The following is an 18,304-nucleotide window of genomic DNA, read 5'->3' as shown; positions in this document are numbered from 1 at the left end:
GTGCACTATACTCATATCTACCCACAAACACACTGCTTATATTACATTAGTATTAGTAATGCTTACATTAGTATTCCAGATGGATATACACTACCGTTCAAAATTTTTGGGTCAGTAAGATTATTAAAAAAAGAAAAAAGTATTCAGGAAGGACACACGAATGTGTTACAAAAAACTGTTACTTAAATTATGTTCTGTATTAAGGTTTCTACAAAAATATTAAGCAGCCACGACTGTTTTCAATATTGATAATAAAATAAGAAATGTTTCTCAAGCACAAAATCAGCATATTAGAATGATTTCTAAAGGATCATGTGACACTGCAGACTGGAGTAATGATGCTGAAAATTCAGCTTTGCATTTTAGGAATGAATTATACATTGTTAAAATTTTAAATATAGTACAATAGAAAAGAGTGATTTAAAGTATAACGATATTTCACATTATTACTGTTTTTACTGTATTTTTGATCAAATAAGTGCAGCCTTGGTGAACATAAAATAATTCTTAATAAAAATAATTGTAATAATCCTACTGACCCCAAACATTTGAACAGTTATCTAAATTAATCTGTTAATATATCTTATCAGCACTGAAGAATATTTGAATTGAAAGCCTTGCAGGAAATGCTGCACATGCTGAAGCACCGAAACAAACCCCAACAGCCATAGTGGCTCTTACATCCAATTCTGTTCTATGAGAAGAGGATTCAGTCTTTGCTCTCACGCTGTCACCTTCCTTAAGTGCCCTTCAATTAAGAACTTTGGCTGTAAAAAATGGCACCCTAAAGCCTGGCACACTCCACATATATCTCCAACAAGGTCTTAACTACATGTGAAGTGTGCCCAGTTCCATCACTTGTCCAAAAGGCAAGCAAGCCAAAAGGGTCATTAAACCAAAGAAGTGTAGACAACAAACATCACCACACTGTGCTTAGTGTGTCCTTCAAGTCCCTTGTTTCTGTAGGACATAATTAAGAGGGTTTAATTCACATGACAAATGCTGGATAAACAGTCCGTTTGTAGGTTATGGCTTTGGTGAAGGTTCCTGTTTTCAAAACAGTCCTTGAGCTAAAGTCAAGCATAAAATCGGCTACTGCCGCTGGAAATTACAACAGCCAACCACTTATTTTGTAAATACATAAATCAAGTAAAATGTGTGCTAATGTCAAATGTGTAACAGTGGGAGATGACAAACAATCCATTCATGCGGGTTTTCCCAAAAACTTTAACGTTACAGGTTGAACTGGTTGAATGATCTTTTGAGAACGTCTAATAACTAAAAGACTGAGGTGTGAACCATATCCAAAATATTGTGGCAGGGTGACAAGACCTTCTGGCAAGAAGTCTAATGAGTCAAGTCTCGCAGATGTCTTCAGCATGAGATGCGTGACTCAGCTTTGAAAGGTCTGGCACACTCCATTCAGAACTCTTACAATATCTCAACTGCCTGAGAAGTGTGCCCGTTCAAAGTGATCCACAGCCTACAGGATCTCCAGTGACAGACATGTGAAGAACTAAAGCTTTGAGGCACCAATCTTCCAGAGGAAATACCTCAAGCCTTTACACATAGCACACTGATGTGAAAGGTAAGCCTTTAAAGGGATAGTTCATACAAAAATGTCTAAGAGCCTGGAAAATACTGCAATGTTTTAAAATGATTGCTGATGTCAATCATATTGGCATATGGCATATACAGTGGGTACGGAAAGTATTCAGACCCCCTTACATTTTTCACTCTTTGTTATATTGCAGCCATTTGCTAAAATCATTTAAGTAAATTTTTTTTCCTCATTAATGTACACACAGCACCCCTTATTGGCAGAAAAACACAGAATTGTTGACATTTTTGCAGATATATTAAAAAAGAAAAACTGAAATATCACATGGTCCTAAGTATTTAACTACGGATTTAACTACTGATACATATGCCTTTTCTTTCTAATCTGTTTATGTTAAGACATATGCCTAACCGACTGTGTTTACTAGGATATTCGCCAAAACGCGCATTTTGATGTAATTTTGTCTGTATTTATTCATCCATGCACAAAAAAGCGGAAGAGAGCTCAATTTAGTATTCGCGCAGTGTAGACGCGGCTGTCTGTGTGTGTGCGTGCGCTTCAGATGTGTGCGCAGAAAACTTCTCACACGGCGCTCGACTGTTCCGCAAACAATCCCGAGCGTATTTTAGGCTCACATTGTGCCTTCGGGCAGTCCTTATATCGAGTCCTGATACGTGAGTTTGAACGAGAATGCACACATTGGCGGTAATGCATAGACGGACATTATGTGAAAATGTGGACAGTGCCAAAATAAAGGTGCCTATTTATACTACATATATCGATATTTTACGTGTGGCATCGATGCATCGTATCGTCAGACATTGTATCGATCCATATCGAAATTGAGCATCTCTGGAGAGACCTAAAAATGTCTGTCCACCAACGTTTACCATCCAATCTGACAGAACTGGAGAGGATCTGCAAGGAGGGATGGCAGAGGATCCCCAAATCCAGGTGTGACAAACTTGTTGCATCTTTCCCAAAAAGACTCATGGCTGTATTCGATCAAAAGGGTGCTTCTACTAAATACTGAGCAAAGGGTCTGAATACTTAGGACCATGTGATATTTCAGTTTTTTTTTTTTAATAAATCTGCAAAAATGTCAACAATTCTGTGTTTTTCTGTCAATATGGGGTGCTGTGTGTACATTAATGAGGAAAAAAAATTAACTTAAATGATTTTAGCAAATGACTGCAATATAACAAAGAGTGAAAAATTTAAGGGGGTCTGAATACTTTCCATACCCACTGTATATGTAAAAACAAGCTCAAAGCAATTTACAACTCCTCCGAGAGAAAATAATAAAATACAGTAATAGAATAAAATAAAATAATACAAATACATGTAAAACATTTAAAAACTTCAAAGCACATTGAAAATAAAATGGTGCCAAACTAAGCATTTTCTGTCTTGCATTTAAAAGCAAAGGGTTCTGAATTGCCCTGGCAAAAAAAACAAACAAAAAAACAGACAAAAGCCTGTCTATGGGAAGAGAGCCAGGTTTCCAGTCCCACACTGTCACCTAATTGACATCCAATTGGAGTGGATAGAGGTGACAATTTTTACAACAAAAGGTCTGGCACACTTCACATTTTGCCTCCTATATGGTCGTATGCACATGTTAAAGTGTGCCTTTTGAAATAAGTGAAGAAAGCAGACCAGGAGAGGTGGAACCAGCAAATAAGACAGTTTTCCCATGCAAACACCTTAGCCCAGCACATGCCACAGTTTAAAGAGAGCTCGAAAGGTGTGTGGTTTATAGAGCACAGCAGCAATAAGGTGACACCTGTGATCACACCCGGCGTGCTGTGAGAAGTGTGTCTGCACAGTGGACACTAAACCAAAGAGATCTGAAAATAATCTAAATCCTACGGTTAGGAGACCTAGCAAACCCAACATGACTAAAAGGTTCCTACAATTGTATTTATAGAAGCTCACATTCCTGAAGAAATATGTGAGAAATTGCTTTAATATTTAAAAAAACATTATCTTTGATGCAATTTGATCTTTCAACTAATCTACTTTGCAGCAACCAAACTAGCTATGGGAACAAATAGTACCATTGTTTATGGTATAACTTCCTTCAAAATAAAATCCCCTGGGTTTGATATATTGTGTAATGAAATGGCATTCATACATTTCTAGGTTTGGTGTCTGGGGTCACTGTAACTGAATGCAGAAGACTGATTTTAAAGATCACATTAGTCTCAACCAGATATGGCATAAAATTATAGTTCTTTTGTGACAATGAACATTAATCATACTTTTAGTTCTCCAAAGAGAGTCATTTTTTCATTTGCTTAAATTAAACAAGCATTTGAATTTATTTTATTTACCTGATATCTGTTAATTCATTCAGCCATGCATGCATTTTCATTTCTCAGGAGTGTATATTTGCCAACCATTTTATTAGCTACTTTGAGTAGTGTTAACTACAAACAGTTAAGTGCTTTAAATGCAAGTTAAAATTAGGACAGTAAACAAAACAGGTTGATATTTTGGTCTTTTTGTTTTAACTAATAACACCAAAGCATTCCAGTATGACTTCCTCTTTGGTAACTTCATTATAATGCATCAGGTTTCATGAGATAACAATGAATACAGCTTTTATAGCATTATTTAACATTAACCTAGATTAACACATGTTAATCTGCAAAACTATAAACCATTAGTAGTTATAAATGAACAAACAACTGAACAATAGTATATAAACTGAAATTAACCTAGATTAATAAATGCAGTCAAAAAACAATTGATGTTCATTATTAGTTGAATTGGGTATTCATTAGGAATGTAACAGTATTATCAATATCTGTGAACTGAGATATTTAAGAAAAATGAAAGACACTTAAATCACCATTTTTGCTACCATTTTGCTGCAAATTTGGCATAGAATGCATTTTCAAATTCACACTGCATTTTGCTACAATTATCACAATGAAAATGCAATCTCAAGTGTCCTACCCCTAAGTCTAAATGCATTTAGGGAAAATGGCATTTAAAGGGGTGGTTGATTGCGATTTTACTTTTTTAACGTTAGTTAGTGTGAAATGTTGCCATTACACACATAAACAATATCTGCAAAGTTAAGAAGCTGAAAGTTCAATGCAAACTGAGATATCGTCTTTTAAAATTCTGGCGGTTTAATGCCTACAAAAACGGCTGGTAGGGACTACAACGAGTTACTTTACGGGTTTGTGACATCACAAACCCAGATAAACCCCGCCCTCGGGAAAAGGCAGCAAAGGGGGCGAGGCCATGCTGCACTGCTTTAGAGAAGAGGAAGAGAAAACTAGAGGTGCACGTAAAAATCTTTTCATATATGAATCGCGATTCTGTCTTCTAATGATTCTAATGGATTCACAAGTTTCAAAATCAATGTTCTAAAGCAGCGGTTCTTAATACTGTTCCTCGCGTCCCGCTGCTCTGCACACGCTCTGCATCTCTCTCTCTCTCTCTCTCATTCAGCTCAGCTCCAACAATGAACTGATCCAATTATACACTTATTTTCACATAGCTATGATGATAAGCTTTATACATGGACACGTGTGCAGTTGCCGTACTGTTAAAGCTTTAATCAGGATAAAACTGTATATTAAAAGACGAACATAAGCAGTAGCATTTACAAATAACAGCGTATCTAAAAGTATGAGACAACAACAAACAAAAACATAGGCTGACCATTAAAAGCCGTGCTTGCACAGGTTCTGCACGATCCTTTTCAATAATATTCTCTGCTTCTCAATCGGGCTCAAACTGATAAGCAATATTAAAAGACGCCGTTGTTTACAATACAATCGACGCACATGCCGCTGCGGTGAGGGGCGGGACATTTAGACACGCACTAGAGGTGGTTTAGCCAATCACAACACACTGGGCTAACTAACCAATCAGAGCCCTTCGCCTATTTCTGAGGGTGGGGCTTCATAAAAACAGGAAAAGATCAGCCCGTTTCTCAGAGAAGGAACAGAGCAGTGTGGAATAAAGGTAAATTATGTGAAAAAGAATTCAGTTTTTTTTAAACTAAGCATTAACACATGTTAGACTGCAACCCATAAACACAATCAAGCCTAGAAAAAAAAACAGTGAACCACCCCTTTAAATTATAATTTTGCTACAGTTTTTGCTTGGACATGTTAAACATATCTAATCAATTTGGGTAATATAATTTCTTTTTAATTTTGCAACTTATAAAGCATTCAAATATGTTTTTAATTTACATATTAAAACTAGTGTAGGAAATGGCAAATGTAAATTATATAATTTCATTTTCATTTTCATTTTGCACTAAATGTTGCACATATGTATTGGAAAATGTAAATTTAAATAAAGAAATACATTGCCACTTTACACATTGCATTGTCATTTTGCATATTACATTTCAAAATGAATTTTGCTACCCATATATTTTCGTGGCAGATGATTACAGCATTTCACTAGACTTGTGAGACTCGTTTTTGCAAGACTGTTTTCACTGAAGCTGGAGTTTCTCTTCAAAATAAAAGCTTAAAAGTGCAGTTTGAATTGCTGACAGCAAGCGGTTTAACTGGGTTAGGTTACTTCAGTCCAAATTTGGGTTGTGACAGTGAGGAAATTTTCCTACCGGTTAATCGACATGTGACAACTCCGGTAATACCAGTATCACTGTGGGGGCAGGGGCGTTCCCTCTTTTCCTCGCTTTCCTTCGCTTTTAAATAGCTTGTAAAAGCTGCATGCGCATTTTACTTTCAAATAGCGGCAATTCGGCGTAAAGCAATTGTTTGTTTTTAGTTTGATGTAAAAAATAAATAAATAAATAAATGACAGTGTAAATAAAGTAAAAATCAGCAAACAATGTGGAACCAATTAAATAAGAAACTAATGTTTAAAAAAAACTTCTCAGAAAAACGGCAAAAATCAACAGGTTTTCAAAATCCAAAATATTGCCAAACAGGCGCTTTTGCATTTCGTTTCAAAACTAAATCATCCGCCATCGTCTTGTCTGTCTCACCCCACTCTTCTTGTCAGTCAGATCGACTCACTCTCCTCACTGGAGAAATGAAATCTGATCTGTGGTGCGACTGTCGTTCGGCACGCTGCATTGAGCAGCCGTGTTCTGTTTTTAATTGTAGTGTCTGTTCTTTTACTGAACACTAAATGATTTTTATTACTATAAAAAAAATGTAAACGACGGTGGGGGTCGGTGCTGTGGTGGGCAAGTGACATAACCGGTGTTGCGGCTTAACATCGGTATCACCGTCCGTACCATCTATCGCGGCAAGCCTAGTCCAAATTCAAAATATCTAAATTTAGAACTTAGGAAAGAAGAATTGTAATTTCCCTACTGTAGTGTAAATCAAAAATAATATACCTATGAAATTCATTTTCATTTATTTTACAGTGCAATTGTTTTACAATATATGGCTATTACTGTCATAGGAATAACAATAATATAAAATTGTTGTTATTATTATTATTATATTCTAATATATTTGACTTCCTAAAACACCAGTGTGTATGTAATTTAGACTGAGACAGTATACCACAAATAAAAAGAGGGTTGAGTTCCCTTTAAAGTTCAGATACAAGCCAATTCACTTACTTTTTTCTGACTTAAGTTTTCTTAGTTAAGAACATGGGTTGAAGCTCTTCATTTTGAACTCTCAAAGTGCATTAGATAGAATAATTTAACTTTACATTTTTTTTCTTTTTTTTCTAGTTTTCATGTGTCTTTTTTTTTAATATTGCAATAATATTGTATTGTGGACTTCATATTGAGATATTATCGCATCGTGAGATTTTGATATCGTTACATCCAGTATTCATGACAACCAATGCATTAACTAATGTTAATTGAATCCTATCTAAAGTTTTACCAAATAATCTCGACACTAAATTTAGGCTACTGTAATGTTGCTCATAATTTGTTTATCCAAAGTCCATTTTGTGTAAATCATAACTTGTTTTTAGAGCTAACAGATCTTTTTGGCAGAAAGAATTAAGAAACTGAAGCGTATGTAAAACATAGTAATACACCCCAGTTTGGGATCATTATATTTTTAACAAAATTAATACTTTTATTAAACAAGGATGCCTTAATATTTGAACATTCTTCAAAAGTGACAGTAAAGACATTTATAATGTCTCAAAAGATTTATATTTTAAATAAATCAGGTTCTTTTGAACATTCTATTAATCAAAGATTCCTGAAAACTGCATTATGGTTTCTACAAAAATATCAAGCAGCACAACTATTTTCTTGATTAATGGCTTCTGAAAATTCAGCTGTACCATCACAGGAATAAAATACATATTTAAAATATATAAATAGAAAACAGTTGTTTAAATTGTAATAATATTTCTAGGGGTGTCCCCGACTAAGGATTTACATAGTCGAATCAGAATTGTCAAATCTTGCCGATAGTCGAATCATATGTTTGGGGGCGGGGGCAAAATACATTACCAAGAGTCAAGTAGTCAGACATTTGACAGTTATAAATACTGATGTTAACACACAGGGAAAATGTGTAACTCGCAGATACAAACGGGTAAATAATGTTTTATGTTTTGATTAAAAGATTAACATTAGTCGGCAGCATATCATGTTGTTTGTTACATATCAGAGCTGATGAAACTGGAGATTTGCACTAAATAAAACCAAATAATCCACATAATTGGGGACACTTCACTTCATTTCCAGCGTTATCGTTGACATGATTGCAAAGATATTATTTAAACTGAGCTGGATGTTGACATCACTGAATTCAATGATGAACTGTCTTTAACTGAAAAATGAGTGTTTACTATTGTCATTTTGCATTATTGACACTATTTTCCTAATTAATGCTGTTCAGTTGCTTTGTCACAATCTGTATTGTTAAAAGCGCTATATAAATAAAGGTGACTTGACTTGACATAAGATGAAATCAACAGATGCAAGCAGTATTCGATTAAGCCCATGTGCATGTTTACTCTAACTGATTTTCACAGAAGAAATGAACAAATATCCTGCTAATTTTTCCGACTTTGAAGCATAGCCTACAGCCACATAAAATTCAATGTGATTGCCTAATAGTTTTATCCAGGCCTGGTTCCAGAATTAAATACTGCGGGTGCTTCAGAAAGTGTGCTCTAGCCTCAATTCACATACATTTGCATGTATATTTTTGTCCCGTCCATTGCTCTTTCGAGTTTGAATCCTGCATAAATATGCGGATATCATTTTTGAAACTTTGCAGCATGTAGGTGGCCAAAAAATAAAAGTTCTATACAAATTCTGAATGTATTAAAGGCTATGGCGTAGAAAGCACAAACAGCACTGCCTTTATAATCACTAAAAAGTTGTCCCTTGTCTATATTGTGATCTCATTAAGTTTTATTTACAATGAGAGGATTTGCAAGCTTGCACCGGACAAAATTAAACCTTTTGATTCTCCCCAGAGCGCAAACACAAGTATGCATTAGATAGTTTGCCAGATCAATTTCACCAATATGATACTGAACAGATAATATCACAAGCTTTTACATGGGTACTCAGCCATTCCCAAGCACCCATGAGATCAGCACCTATGTTCACAGCATGCAAAAGTCAAATTAGAAACGTTTTTAAATCACTTGTACCCTATCTGATGGAAAAACATTCAGTCTTTCACTCTGCCTGTGTCAATTTGAGTCTTATTAAAGGTTTAAATCCTTGCCGCGCCACGATGCTCCTGTCACAGGGTGGTTGGATATATTCATGCACGTAAAAAAAAATTATTAAAAGCTTCTTTCTTTTTAGATTCTTATTTACAGCATTTTCATAATAGGCTGTATATTAACTTATTGGCAGAAAACCGGTAGTTCTATGTGAAATCAGACATTGAGCAACCCCATACAGCCAAAATGGCATGATCATAAGACCTCTGCGAATATTCGACTGTGAGATTGAGCGTCGAATCAGGCTCCTCCAATCCAATCAAAGCATCGAATCTTTGACCCCACCCCTAAATATTTCACAACATTGCTGTTTTACTGTATTTTTGATAAAATAAATGAGCATAAAAGACCTTCCGACCCCAAACTTTTGAATGGTAGTGTATGTAAATGTACAGCTGTTTCTGCTATAATGGTTTTTTCTTGTTCTCCCTTCTTGTAATTTACAGGAAGATTTAAAAAAAAATGTGTTAGACTGATCATTAAAGCCAGTCCCTGAGACAAAGAAAAATGTACAGTACGGGAACAGGAAAAAGGTCTCATGCTCACAATAAGATCACAAGAGCTGAGAACAGTAAAACTCAACCAATATAATGGATGAGGTGCGCAATCAGGCACCAACGGCCCTCTGAACTCCCGTGAAATCACACTGACCTGTGAAGTGTGCCCTTACAAGTGAGCTCTAACATAAAGCAGGTAACAAAACAGGACGTCAAAGGTGGAGGTGTGCTCTTTAAAGTGACCACCTTCCTGAATTCACACCTCTGGCACATGCCTCCAGACTAGGTGTGTTTGGCATCTACTTGTGAAGTGTGCCTCTTTAAAGGTGGGTGGCTATTACAAGACCTTGCTAAGTTGATCTTTTATAAGACAAACAAGCTTAAATGCTCATTTACGCCTAAGATACAAGTTTGGAATAGAAAGTCAGTAAATAATGACAGAATGTTCAATTTTGGATGAAGATGTTGCGATAAATCACAATATACAATAATAATTCACTATAACATTGAGAATTTGAAATGAAAAAAAATTAAATCGGTTCTTGTCACAACATCATGGTCAAGCTACACTTACAGTAGTACAGGTCTCTCGCATAGGCAAGAGAGGTATAAAATGCAACACCAACAATCAAAGCACATTTCACTCCGGTCTCCTGTGAGACTGCCTTTGTAAAGCGAGTCGTTTGAAGTGGGCCACCTCGAAAGGTGCTAGAAGTCTGCTCGCTGAAGAAAGGAAATTCACAGCACTTTGAGAAGTGTGCCATACTGAGTGAAAATCTTCACACCGATACCTGATTGAACTGTCTGCCAGGCAAAAGCAATTGTAGTATCAATAGAAAGAGACTCGTGGGGGAGTGCAGGTGAGAAAGTGTGCCATGGGAAATAGTGTGGCTTAGAGCTTGTTAAAATTACCATATAAGAAAAAATGGAGGGAAAAGATGGACAGCTGGGAAGTGTTCTGGCATTAACTATCACCATTAAGATACTTTTAAACTGCTAAGTAAATCTATTCAGCTAATGTTGTATTAACTTTTTTTTCTCTTTCTGGAGAAGGTGGTGAAATTCTTAGCTCATTAGAATATGTATAAAAGATGTATGGGTGATTTTAAAACATACGGTGAACTACTGCTTAACGATTCCTTGGCAAATATAACTATTAAGTCTTAAAACCTGACTTTGTGAAAGTTCATGCTTACCTTATTTCCTTGTTCATCCACAGAATTGCTACCTACAGACCAGAAACATTAATAATTTGAGTCATGATTTTAAACTGAGTTTAAGCAAAAATTACAATAAATTGTTCATATATATATATATATATATGATATAAAATAATAATTTGAACTTGTATGCAAACACGTTAAATGATTAGTAAGCAGTAAAAACACAAATAAAATAAATAATAGTAAATATGCAGGTTAAATAAATATTTACCTTTAACACAACTTAATCCTCCAATACAAAAATTAAATATTTAATCAAATAAAATCAATCACCAGAGTAGCACATATATGATGTTTTTTTATACAAAATACAGTAACCAGTGACATCCAAAAATTCTCATAATTCAGAACAATCCCAAGAATAATCCAACAATGCCAGTTAAAAATGTTATAAATGTTATGAACATGCCATTCAAAAAAGTTTAAAATAATCCAACAATGTTCGAAGAATATCTTCAAACTTATAATATTCCAATCCATTGGTGCCCACCCTTAGTGTAAGAAAGCAACAGGCAAACTCACCGAATATGTACACGATGCCGACTGTGCTTCCAAGTCCCATAATTCCTGCTAACCGAAGGACCACCTTCTTAGCATATGCGGTGTTCTCTTTCTGTTTCTTGTCCTCACCCTGTTCATTTTTCTTGTCACCCGAGTCATCACCCTCTGGAGGAAGCTGGCCCTGTGAACGATGTGTTAAAAGCATCCTGCTTTACATTTGCCTGGGATCCTGAGCATTAACTGACAAAACTTAAAGCCAATTTCTCAAAATAATTTCTATTCTAATATGCACCAATTCCATTATTTTGAATGTTCTGAGGAGCTGTCACTCAGTGAGACCCATTGTCCTTTGACAGACATTCAGCCTTCAGCCCTTATCTGTATTCAACAGTCAAAAGAGGGCTCCAGACCTTGCATGATACAGCTCCAATGTGAAAGTCATAAAAAATTAATGTAAACAAAACTCAATTGTAATGTTAAATTTTTTGCATTATGAACAAATTTTTTAACCCTATAAAGCATGCATCATATTTGAAACATGAATTTCGAAGGCTTCTAAATTATCATCATGGCAACCATAAAAGCCTTATGTGATGTATCAAATATGATGCAAAACATAAAACACGTATACTTTTTATATATATATTTTTTTATATTTCGTATAAAGAGTAAATAAATAGTTCCATTTAAAAGTAATAGATTTTTCTGACTATTATTTCATATGGCAGGTTTACAGAAACTCATATAACTAGAATTTGTAATCCAGCTCTGTCTTTTGCAATCATTTATGCTACATATTTAAGAATAAATGTTATAACATGCACTGATTTCTACTGATTATGTGAAAATGTAATCAATGTTACTGCTCTGTCATACATAACTCAGACTGCCTGTCTGACTTCATTTAAACCACCACCTGTCAACCTTTACTAACCAGACCTAAATATTTGACAAGTTGGGGTCATTTATTCATCAATACACTCAACGCCTAAGTACTAACATGTAAGAATGTACATATTTTTTTTCCATAACGCAGTAACTGGCTGTCTAATACCCTGTCATGCAGGAATGTCAGGCGGTCATAGCACTCACCTGGCTTTTCTGCTGCTGCTGAAGCCTCTCCTGCAGTATTGCCTGGGCCAGTCCTCCAGTGGCACTGCTACTAGATGTGTCAGAGGAGAGAGTCCTGACAACATCCAGCCCCGCAGGGGCTGTGGAGCCTCTGGCCCCCTGCCTCAGTCTGAGGAGGCCCCGGCTCGCTCGGACACACATGGGATACACAGACACCGCCGACATCTTGAATATGATGCAGCTAGTGCACTGAGCTCGAGTGGAAAGGACAAACGAGTTTGATTGGTTGCGTCTGTTGTGATTGGCAGGCAGAGAGAGCCAATCGGACCCAGGAACTGCAACGAAGGCTGGTCTTGGAATATCGTCACGTCCACCGTCAAAAGCTGTTAAAAGTTCCCAATATTTTTACTACAAATATCTTAATTAAATGCAATGCTTGGTTTAATAATAATAGCAGATACTGTATAATGGCTAACAGATATAATAATGATACAAAGATGGCATCCTATTGAGATATACATAATATATACCGACAAATCACTGTGATATGGGTATACATTTCAAAATAAAAGTACTTCATACTTGTGAAATGTAATAACTATTTTGAAATGCCAAGCCTGTGTTGTAGGAATACATGAATGAAAAAAACCCATTATTGAATATTTATTATATATATTGAATAAAATATAATATTGAACAAAACATGAAGAAGGTATGTACAACATTTTAAACAAACAAACAAACAAATAAAAATAAGCACAAATAGAAAGTACAAATATCAAGTAACAATGTTGGATAATGTTTTTAGTTAAAGTTATTACATGTGAAAAAAGCCTGTTATTGATCCTTAATAAACATGATTTCAGGACATGGAATGGATAAAAGTGTAAGCTAGTTAACTGAAGCTCGGTTTAACGTCGTATTGTTTGTTAATGTTATTTATTAACGATATTTTACAAAGTAAAGCATTTTAAAAGGGTTTGCTAGGTTGACGATCCCTGCACTAGCCAATGGGTGGCAGTAGATCCTTATCACGATTTAACCTGTTGCTGTTCTTTCAAAGAAGAAGAACGATCAACACCGTTCTGTTATCACTGAAGGTAGAAGTTAAAAGTGGTTTTTACTTTTGTATATCTTCAGATAGAGCTATTTGTTTTCTTCTTATCAAATATGGTTGAAGTAAAACTGTCGAACTGATCAAGTCTTCGTGTTCAGTTAAACGCCCACGAGTTACTGAAGAACAGTGGGTGAGTTTCCTAGCTTGGAAAAGTTTCTTCATGGCGACAAACTTACCTTAACTTATAACTATTTTGAAATAAACTAATTAAACTAGTTCTAGCTTAGCATAAGATTAAACTTAACCACAGTCCAGAAATGTTTTGTCATTGGGCTTTTTGCGTCCTAACCAGACATGTTTGCGTTGCCTGTTTGTAAACACAAGTACAGACGTTTCTAGTTTAGTAGCAATGCAACAACAGAAAAAGTTAATGTATTAATAGTCAAGATATACACAATATAAATTCAATATTTGTCACTTTAGATTGATTGACACTTTCAGTCTTTATAGTACAAGGTAATATTTGCTGTTATTATTATTGGTAGTCATTGCATGGTTTCACCATATTGGAAATCTTTCACAGTTAATGTAAATGTGTTTGTTAATTGTCCACACACACATATATATATAAGGTCTATAAATGATTTCAATAAATGCTGTTTGCATGTTGTTTTATGTGATGTGTAGCATGTAGGTTTTGCATCACTAGCAGCCTGCCCAGCAGCATTCACCACGGCGGGGGAAATCAGACCTATCGTGTGCCGGTTGGTTATCTACCTACAGCGGGACATGTCAGGAGAGAGCTGCCTGCACCAGCTTCAACCGCAAACTGGGCCCATTGTGTCAGTCTCTTCAGTGGCCTGCCCCAAGACTAACACCTGCAATTACCGCGGTGTCACTGGCAACAAGTACGTGCAGCTCAATGTTGGCGGAAATCTTTACTATTCCACACTGCAAGTGCTCACCCGACAGGACACACTCCTGAGATCCATGTTCAGCGGCAAGATGGAGGTGCTCACTGATAAGGAAGGTGAGTTATTTAGACAGTGCCGAGATATGATGTAACCACTTTAGCCTTGGTTTGCAGTGCTGATGTTGTTATGTGAATTCAATTTTTTTTTTAAAGGTTGGATTCTAATAGATCGCTGTGGGAAACACTTTGGTTCGATTCTCAGCTATCTCCGTGATGGATTTGTGACCTTGCCCAAGAGCAGACATGGTATCATGGAGCTCCTAGCAGAAGCCAAGTATTATCAGATCCAGGGATTGATAGACTTGTGCCAGAGAGCCCTGCAGGTTGGTGGAGACTTTCCTGATTATTCTTGTTTTTGTGTGATTTTCATGAAAATATTCAGGTTATATTTCATTCCAAAATTGTGCCATTTTAAAGCAAGCATGTATCTTGTACACATTTTATTGTTGTAATGCAAATAAGATTCTATCATTCTTTTTACTGTAATGTGGAAAAAATATATATATTATTTAGATTTTTAAATACTTAACATCTGGGTAGAATTTGTTTTACTGCTTCTAATATATGATCATTTTAATTAAGATTTTAATTTAATTGTGTACTGTATAGCAGTAAAATAAAACGTGTAGGCCTACTGTAGTAATGATAATCCTGTTTGAAAATAATGGGAATATTAAAGGTTAGGGTGCATTATGGTAATGGGAACTGGGGCAAAGTCTTGTAATATCATATAATACTATACAATTTTGGGTTTGTCAAAAGTTTTTTTATGTATTTGTCTCTTACTCTCAGAAAGGCTGAATTAATTTGAGCAAAAACATTTTTTTTGTGGAAATTGTAAGGTGTTTTTTAGGGTTTTTTTGACATCGAAAGCTTAAAAACTGCATTGATTTGAAATAGAAATCTTTTGTAACACTATTACTGTTTTTACTGTTACTTTTGAAAAAATTAATAAACATGACGCACAAGTTTGCTTAATAAATGTATTAACTTCTTTGAGAAAACATCTTACTGACTGCAGACCTTTGAAATTTAGTGTATGTAAAAGAATAATGCAAACTTTTTAAATGGTCCTAAATGCAAACTTAATTTTTTATGTCTAAAAATATAATTATAATAACAACAACAATAATAATAATAATTTTGGGGTGAAATATGACCCAGATATTTCTTGTCAGGTTTGTGAGATCAGTCCATTTATTTATTTGTTTGTTTGTTGGTAGGATAATGAAGAAAAGGCTTTGTGTGTTATCCCAGTCATAACATCTCCTAAAGAGGAAGAGAGGCTGATACAAGGCTGTGTAAGGGTGAGACTTTCATGGAGTGCTGTTTGTGTCCCTGTTTTTTGGGGTTTGTTTTATGTTCATATATAAAGCAAGATAATCTGCAACTCTGAATGTCTTTTGCCATTATTATTGTTCCACTTATAGCCTGTTGTAAAACTGCTTTACAACCGAGGTAACAACAAATATTCCTATACCAGGTAAATACCAGTGCTTTAACATTCAACATGATTTTCCTTTTTGAGAAATTCAGTTGGCTTCTAGTGTTCTTATTGTCTTTTTGTTTGGTGTTTCCTCAAAAGCAACTCGGATGACAACCTACTCAAGAATATCGAGTTGTTTGAGAAGCTGTCTCTGAGTTACAGCAGTCGTGTGCTCTTCATTAAAGATGTCATCGGAGACGAGATCTGCTGCTGGTCCTTTTACGGACAGAGCCGTAAGCTAGCAGAAGTCTGCTGCACATCCATCGTTTATGCTACTGAGAAGAAGCAGACAAAGGTAAGTCTCGTTTTAAAAAGGTATTTCTATAGACACTGTTTGAACGTGTCAAAGAAGAACTCTGGTAATGCGCTCAGGTTGAGTTTCCAGAAGCACGGATCTACGAGGAGACGCTAAATGCCCTGCTTTATGAGACCCTCCCAGTCCCAGATAACTCCCTGTTGGAGGCCACCCGCAGACGGAACAATTGTTGCTCACACAGTGAAGAGGAGGAAGCCGTGGAACTGAGGGAGCGCGTGCGGCACATCCACATTAAAAGATACAGCACTTATGATGACAGACCACTTGGACATTAGCCTAACTGTGAATTGAGGCTTCCAAGACATTTTATATATATATCCTTCCAACTAGTGCCTCTGTTTTCACATTGTCTGTGGAGAACACTAAACTACCAGCGCCGTTTAACCACTTTGTAGTTCGCTGTCTGAACAGATTGCTGCTTTCTTTTTTTTTGTAGGTGGCTTGACAATCAAAGTTTTGGATGAAATGAGGCTTGAACATTAATGTGAACATAACACAAAAAGTTGATCATGAATTAGCATCAGTTCCTATATTTTAATTTATTTACCTCATTATTTTGTTGTTTTAAGGGAAACACTATGTTTTTAAACAGTTGTTTCTAACCTAATCATATAATGTTTTGTTAACATCTTGCCAAGATGAATTTGCCAAGTACGTCACTCTGTTTCTGCTAACCGTACAGGATCATATACTCCGTTACAATCCTGCCTTATGCCTACATTAATCATCAAGTACTGTGATTTGATGAAAAAATAAATCATGTATATGGACTTGGGTTGTTGTATTTAGAAAAATCAGGTTGTAGTGTTTGATTTTTGTCTAGTAAGATGAAAATAAATGTGTTTTAATACTTAATGAGTGAATGACTGTGACCTAAAAGTTTCCTGCTCTAGTTATTTAACACTCACAATATTTTCTTAAACTTAAAGGGTAGTTCACCCAAAAATGAAAAATCTTTTAAACAATAATTCAGGTTTATTTGCCGATACATTTAAATTTAGTATGGTCCAAAACAACGTTAAACCCCTTTGACTGTCAATGTATGAACAAAAAAAAAAGAAGAAGAAATGTTTAAAATTGTCATCTTTCATGTGTTTTTTATTTGAATTAAATATATTTTATTTTTATCTAGTAACTTTAACAGTAGATATTATAAGAATAGTTCATCCAAAAATGAAAACATTTATCGCCTTCAGGCCATTCAAGATGTAGATGAGTTTGTTTCTTCATGCACAGGAGTCCTATGGAATACTTGTGGATTATTGTGATGTTTTTAGTAGGTGTTTGGACTCTCATTCTGACGGCACCCATTCACTGCAGAGGATCCATTGGTGAGCAAGTGATGCAATGCTAAATTTCTCTGAATCTCTTGCGATAAAGAAACAAACTAATCTATATCTACATAAATATTAGACAAAATTTCATTTTGGGGTTGACTAATTTATTTGTCTTTTTTTATTTTTATCTAGTAACTTTAACAGTAGATATTATAAGAATAGTTCATCCAAAAATGAAAAAATGTATCGCCTTCAGGCCATTCAAGATGTAGATGAGTTTGTTTCTTCATGGGAACTGTTTTGGAGAAATTTATATCACTTGCTCACCAATGGATCCTCTGTTGTGAATGGGTGCCGTCAGAATGAGTGTCCAAACAGCTGATAAAAACATCACAATAATCCACAAGTAATCCACACCACTCCAGTCCATCAATTAATGTCTTGTGAAGTAAAAAGATGCTTGTTTGCATGTTTAAATATTCCACTTATTTCTATTTTAAGTTTGTAAATCCGTCAAGACATTTTTACCTAAAATATGAGTTCTTTATCATGATATTGCTTCCTCCAGTGAAAAAGTCGTCTCAGCTGAATCGGGAGAAATTTGTGCAGATCAAAAACAGTTCTAAACAAATATGTCTGATGTAAGAACCGTTGTTATGCATTAT

The 18,304-nt window shown here is 35.4% G+C and overlaps 2 protein-coding genes across 3 annotated transcripts in view; one reads left to right on the top strand and one right to left on the bottom strand.

Moving 5' to 3' along the window:
* The window catches only part of timm50 (translocase of inner mitochondrial membrane 50 homolog (S. cerevisiae)), a 38,601-nt gene extending 25,829 nt beyond the window's left edge, over positions 1-12,772 (bottom strand). The window contains exons 1-3 of the mRNA XM_016273531.1: positions 12,552-12,772; positions 11,481-11,640; positions 10,932-10,963 (exon numbers count right to left, since the gene is read on the bottom strand). Coding sequence (XP_016129017.1) covers positions 10,932-10,963; positions 11,481-11,640; positions 12,552-12,755 — 396 coding nt within the window. The 5' untranslated portion in view covers positions 12,756-12,772. The remainder of the gene's footprint in view (positions 1-10,931; positions 10,964-11,480; positions 11,641-12,551) is intronic.
* A 787-nt stretch (positions 12,773-13,559) lies between these two features.
* Positions 13,560-17,433, top strand: tnfaip1 (tumor necrosis factor, alpha-induced protein 1 (endothelial)). Of its 2 annotated transcripts, none has more exons than XM_016273594.1 (7): positions 13,560-13,773; positions 14,275-14,617; positions 14,714-14,883; positions 15,784-15,867; positions 15,991-16,043; positions 16,146-16,341; positions 16,419-17,433. In XM_016273594.1, the coding sequence occupies exons 2-7, from the start codon at positions 14,377-14,379 to the stop codon at positions 16,635-16,637; spliced, it is 963 nt and encodes a 320-aa protein (XP_016129080.1). In that variant the 5' UTR covers positions 13,560-13,773; positions 14,275-14,376; the 3' UTR covers positions 16,638-17,433. The 2 variants fall into 2 exon arrangements, with proteins under 2 accessions (XP_016129080.1, XP_016129079.1); XM_016273593.1 differs by having other exon boundaries at positions 13,560-13,777.
* The last annotated feature ends 871 nt before the right edge of the window (positions 17,434-18,304 follow it).

This window comes from Sinocyclocheilus grahami, unplaced genomic scaffold (assembly GCF_001515645.1).
Source record: "Sinocyclocheilus grahami isolate Dianchi unplaced genomic scaffold, SAMN03320097.WGS_v1.1 scaffold79.1, whole genome shotgun sequence".
Lineage (NCBI taxonomy): Eukaryota > Metazoa > Chordata > Actinopteri > Cypriniformes > Cyprinidae > Sinocyclocheilus > Sinocyclocheilus grahami.
Note: the sequence above shows the minus strand (reverse complement) of the source record. Positions and strands in the feature narration are given on the sequence as shown.